The 6,234-nt window shown below is 33.1% G+C and overlaps 1 protein-coding gene across 2 annotated transcripts in view; it reads left to right on the plus strand.

Moving 5' to 3' along the window:
- Positions 1-5,307, plus strand: part of DNAJB14 (DnaJ heat shock protein family (Hsp40) member B14) — a 45,927-nt gene extending 40,620 nt beyond the window's left edge. The window contains exons 8-9 of one of the 2 annotated variants that reach the window (XM_055342353.1): positions 164-333; positions 1,834-5,307. In XM_055342353.1, the coding sequence (XP_055198328.1) occupies positions 164-288 (125 nt within the window). In that variant the 3' untranslated portion in view covers positions 289-333; positions 1,834-5,307. Of the gene's footprint in view, positions 1-163; positions 1,795-1,833 lie in introns of those variants that run through there. The other variant, XM_055342352.1, reaches the window with a different exon arrangement.
- Positions 5,308-6,234: the final 927 nt, after the last annotated feature.

The raw sequence follows: 6,234 nt of genomic DNA on the forward strand, positions 1-6,234 counted from the left end.
GCTTCCAAAGGCTTTTAGGAGTAATACTTGGATTTCTTTCTTTTTAAAAAAAGGTCAATTATTAGAAATATATTGAAGGGCTTCTTTAAACATCATTTCAGCTTAAGTAACAAGGTAACCTAAATTATTATCTAGTAAGCAAAATATTTTGGTTTGTTAACAGAAACAGATATGCAGTATGCAGCCAAAGTATACCGTGATGATCGGCTCCGAAGGAAGGCTGATGCCTTGAGCATGGACAACTGTAAAGAATTGGAGCGGCTGACCAGTATTTATAAAGGAGGATGAACTGGGATTGTATTTATAACTTTTAGCATCCTCTTTATTTTTTCTGTAAGTAAGTTTCGTTTCGTCCTGAGAGCTAAAGAAAAAGATTGTATGTTAAAAACTAAACTGCATAGTTGGTCCCTGAAATCTTGGACTGTTTAAGACCTACTGGCTCCTTTGAATAGTAAGGAACTGAAAACTAAAATTAATATTTTAGTTATGCTTCTGGCAACTATTTTCATTTTAAAAGCGTATATTATTCCTAACTAAAAATGTCTTGAGAAAGGATTATCACACCTGTAGCAGTTTCCAGTTTTAGTGATTCTCCACGTTTCCTTTGGTCATGTAAATATTTATGGAATGATCATTTTGTATATGGGTTACTGCATTTTTATTTAAATTCTTTTAGCATTTAACTCCATGAGACACTTTAGTTTAAACTGATAGAATAAGTGTTCTGTGACAAAATTACATTTTTCTTGTCAGATGTTGAATGTTTGTGAAGTTTAAGCAACGAAACTTTTTCAAAAAGAAAAGAAAAAACAAAAAAGCTGTTTAACTGTGTAAATCTTGTAGCATTATCAGCTTAGAGGGAATTGATATTTTTAATATTGCCATTATAATCCAGAATATATATTGAGATAAATGAACTGGTGTAGAATATCAGTTTGCTATTTAGTTTTATGAATTGCTAAGCCATGCAGAGAAAAGAAATGCTTTACTGATAGATTTTAAAGAAAATATGAGGAGATGGCTATGTAGATATTAAACAAAAAGGGTCTTCAACAGTAAACTGCAGTTATGTCATTTCCAATTCTAGTAATTCAAAGGCTCCCAAATGTTTATATGTCTGTCTTTGAAGGCTGCTATGATTCGTGAAGAAAAGGACCCACCTGTTTTGCCCCCATGGAAATTTTAGTTTCTTCCTAGTGATCATTTAAGCAGGACCCAAAGTTAATGGGTTCTTCTACAAATGAGTAATAAGAGAAAAATACTACTAAAATGAAGCTTTGTGCCTTTTTAACCTGATTGCCAACTCTTAAATATATAAGTAGAGTACAGCACACTACTTGATCAGAGCATGATCTGTTTGGCCACATGCAACAGTGAGCAGAAATACGGCAGCAGGTAGGTAGAATAGTGACTTTATAGCAAGTCATCCTTATAAAATTCTGAGCTACAAACTATTCACCATTGAGTCATTCAATTAATCTTATAGGAATAAGCTCTCTCTAATTCAATCCATAATATAAATTAGAAAAGTAAGCTGGAAATTGAAGTTCTTGGTGCCTGTATATTCAGTATGAAACTATTTGATTTCTAGTCTTCTATGTTTAGCAGTTGTAATATTTTAATGATTTTGCTTCATACTCAGTTAATGGGACACAAATGCATCTTTGGTAGTTTTTTTGTGTGTGAGAGCGTGCTAGTTTGAGTGGCTCTGTTCTTCTGTTTAAAGGTTTTTGTTGTTGTTTCCTGACTGTAGTTGATTTTATAGCATCTGTTGAATAAAACTGCTAAAATGACCATTCTTTTTAAAATGTACTCTTGTATCCTCTTTTCCAGGTGAATCAGTAGAAATATCTGAATTAATTAATGAGTTAAACTAAACAACCTACTGCCCTAGGAAAACTGGACAGCTTCACCAGTTTTATTTTACAAATGTGACTTTTAAATTAAAAAAATAGCAGTGCTTAAAATACAAATTAAATCTGTTCTTGAGCCTGCAGAATGAATTTTTAAAAAATAAGGTCATAACATTCTAATTAACTCTGAAAGTTCATATACATCAGAAAAATTACAAAAATTTGAATGAAATAATTTAATCCATTCATTTTTCCAGTTTTATTTTTTTTTAAAGATTTTATTTATTTATTCATGAGTATACACAGAGAGGAGAGAGAGAGAGAGGCAGAGACACAGGCAGAGGGAGAAGCAGGCTTCACGCAGGGAGCCTGACGTGGGACTCGATCCAGGGTCTCCAGGATCACACCCCGGGCTGCAGGCAGCGCTAAACCGCTGAGCCACCGGGGCTGCCCCATTTTTCCAGTTTTAATGAGAAATCTACACTATTGTGATTGACACTAATGTGAATCGAACTCTTTTTGAGTGATTCTTTTTCCCTTAATCTTGGCTTTAAAGGGATAGATGAAGTTACCAAGTTAAGTGAAGTTATATATTATGAAGTCATATATGGCTTTTGGACAGTATTATATTTCAGTTGCATTGCTGCATTTCATCACATTTCATAAAATGACGGGGAAATGTGTTTGATAAAATCAAATTTTCAAACAACTATGTGAAATAACTGATTGAGTGCCTGATAATTTAAGCCACATATAAAGTATGCAAGGAAATATTAAGTCCTTAATGTCATCCATATTTTGGTGAGAAGGTCCAACTAAGTGTCTTAGAATTTTGGGTTAATTCTACAAAGTAAGAAGATATGAACTATCTTGAGATGTAAGATTTTCATGTTTGCTACTCTTACGATAAAAATCTCAACATTTTACCATCTTATTTTTACTACACAAGCTTTGCAATTTCATTTGATAACTTGTACTGTTCATTTTAACCATTGCCTGAAAGCTCTCAATCTTTGAGTAGTGCTTTACTAGCTTTTCTAACTGATATTTTAGAAGTTTGGTAGCAACTATATTTATTAATGCTTTACATTTTTATCTTTTTACACATACATATAAACATTATCCTTGTGAGGATTTGGGATAAAGTAGATAGTATCTTTTCTCCTCCTGTTTTGATTCCTTAGTTCCCAAGTAGACTGGTGCTAGTTGCTTATAAGGTTGAGAATTTATTTTGATCCAATCTGAGAATTTCATTCTCAATGAGAAAATTCAAATTTAATCCATGTAATAAATAAAAACAATGTATTTTAGGAACAGATTGCATTTGAATGCTTAAATAAGTATTTGTTTCAAAATCACTGCATTTTTCTTTATAACTTACAGAAATTTGGTAGAGAAGAATAAATCCTTAAAGCAAATGTATGCCAGTGCATTACACCACTCTGCTTTCGTGTCAGCTCAGGTGTTCACAGGAACAGAAATGTGGAGTCCCAGCCCTTTACTGTGATTGCACTTTTAAGCCTAAGTTGTCTTCCTTTTAATTCTTCAGTTCCACTAGTATGTAAAATAGTGTATAGTGAGAAAAATGGTTACCTTCTTAATTTCTTTTTGACCTTTAATGGTTTTAAATGCAGCTGTTACTTAATAACTGTGACATATTATTCATAATGTTTTCCCATATATTTCCTTAAAAAAAAATCTACCTGTGGTAAGGCAGTGAAATATTTTTTGATGTTGACCTGAGAACCAAATGAGCCATCTTGCCAGTTAAGTAAGTGTTATGTCAAAGGACCCTATGGTTCAAAAGGAGAATCTGTGTATTCATTTAGCTTCCCTAAATGAAGCTTAGGCTTAATACTACCCCTTTTACCATCTGTCTTCATCCTGAGTGAAACAGACCAAAAGAGCATTCATAATCTTTTCTTGTCTGAACAGGAAAACTTCTGAAAATGAACAATAAATCTGAATTTTAATCTTTACTAAATAGCTAAAAAAAACTGTACCTGTTAGCCCGTTGGACTATGCCTGAAGTCCATAAAATTCTCTAAACCAATGAAAAAGTAAAGAGTAGTGTAACAATAATGTACAAAACTTTTTAAATTCTAATTTGTAATTACAAAGAAAAAGTGAGTAGAATGAGAATCTTTAAAGAATTCTTGCACGTCCCTTTAATAATCTGACAGGCAACACAGTCCTAGAATTCAGGCTTCCTTTTTGGTTTCCATTACTATTAAATAGACTTTCATATAAATAGAAACATTTTCCCTCAAAACATTAATTCAAAACATACTCCTTATATTAAGGATTCTATAACCATGTTTTTTGTAAGTGTCCTATGTGTAACTTTTTCCTGTTGGTACTTGATTCATTCTCATTTAATTTTATTATCTGCTGGTTTTGGGGCCAATGGACTTGTGAATATTCTGTGATGTGTCCATGTATAGGTGTGTATATATATATACATATATATATATTTTTTTCCAGCTAATACCTCAAATGTGTGATTGTTTAATATATACCACACTATGTTTGCACAGAGCAGGGCTTCCATTAGCAGTGGATATTCTCATTTCTAACTTTGAAAATCATTCCACAGAATTCTGTTGGTGTGAATTCTTCCCATTGATCATTTTCAAATTTTAAAGCAGAGATTCCTATTAGAAGGCCCATATTTCAAATATAATTGTATGTTTCTGTACCTAGCAATGGAAATATGTAGGGGTAAGAAGTGTTTCTTGAAGTGTCTAGTTTAGTAAGTTATTATTAACAATTGGGATTACTGGGTTGCCCAGCTGTCTGGTAACTGCTCAGCAATGACAACCGGCATGATTTTGAGCAAATCTCCTTCACTTTGGCACAGGAGTCGGGACATTCCAGGCTCATTCTACTTTGCCATTTAAGAGTACCACTAAAATAATAGAGGTTTTCCGGTGACACTGGAGTATTTTAAGCATCGATTTCAAAATGAATTGTTTTTGAGTTGGCTGACTATACCAACGAGAAGAAAGAAACTCCACATAAATTATATTTTGTAACTTATTTATATTAAGAAATGCTTCTTACCTATTTTTGTTTTCATTTTTTTGGATGGCTACATAAGACTTTCTTCCATTTAAGGTTTAAATCATGTATTGTTTAAAAGCTGCAGGTAATTTTCAAGGTGTGATGAAATTTTAATGGAAGCCTTGTACCAGTTAAGTGAAACTGGCAAAGGAGATCTTACTTTGTCTATAGTGCATTCAAGATTATACAATTAGGTTTAAAAATGTCTGATTTGTAAAATACTTAGTGTTATATCAGACTTATAAAATAAAATTTTCTGTGTGAGAACTCTGTTAAAGAAAATGCATTTGATTTTTAATGAATGTTCTGCTGAATGATTTGTGATGAATTTTTGTCTTTCAGTCTCTGCAGTTTATCTCAATATATGAATAAAAAGAAGGTCTGTTCTCACTGTAAAGGATGTGTTTTTATCATCTTTTATATTCTTAATATGCACTTTCTTTCATTCACTAAACCATTCAACAAATGTATGAATGCCTGCTTTATCCTAGGCAGTGAGCTGAGTGCTGGGAATTAATCACTGAACAAGACAGAAATCCTTATGGAGTTTACATCTAGCCAGGAAAATCAATGTCAAATAAATAACTAATTATGATGAATGCTACAAGGAAAATTACAAGGTACAATGAGAACATATATCTGGAAGACTTAACCTACTCTGGGAGGATCAGGGAAAGTTTCTCTGAGAAAAGGAGCTTAAACTGAAACCCAAAAGATGAAATAAGTAGGAGTGAGGTGAATACTAGAGATATATTTCAGGCAGAATGTGCTAAGTTGATAAAGCCATAGAAACTTTACAGAAGTGAAAACAAACTTGCACGGAAACAAACTCATATGATTTTTTTTTTTAAGATTTTATTTATTTATTCATGAGAGACACAGAAGGAGAGGCAGAGACTCAGGCAGAGGAAGAAGCAGGATCCATATAGGAAGCCCGATGCGGGACTCCATCCCAGGACTCAGATCACGCCCTGAGCCAAAGGCAGATGCTCAACCACTGAGCCACCCAGGCGTCCCAACTCATATGATTATAGCATAGGAAAGACAGGGTAAGTTAGAGAATTAAAATAAGATAGGAGCCAAGTTCCATAAAACCACATATAAGTGATGATGATTGGAATTTATCCTATGCCAATAGAAAACCCTTTGATATTTTTAAGGATGGAGTTACATATGAGATTTGAGTTTTTAAAGTATCATTTTAGGGTTGTTGTGCAGAGAAGACTGCAGGGTAAAAGTGAATGTAGGGAGGATAGGAAGTTATTGGCAAAGGACAGATGATCATGGTTTGATCTAGAGTAGAAATACAGATAACTGA

This window comes from Nyctereutes procyonoides, unplaced genomic scaffold (assembly GCF_905146905.1).
Source record: "Nyctereutes procyonoides isolate TBG_1078 unplaced genomic scaffold, NYPRO_anot_genome, whole genome shotgun sequence".
In the NCBI taxonomy this organism is placed as follows: Eukaryota; Metazoa; Chordata; class Mammalia; order Carnivora; family Canidae; genus Nyctereutes; species Nyctereutes procyonoides.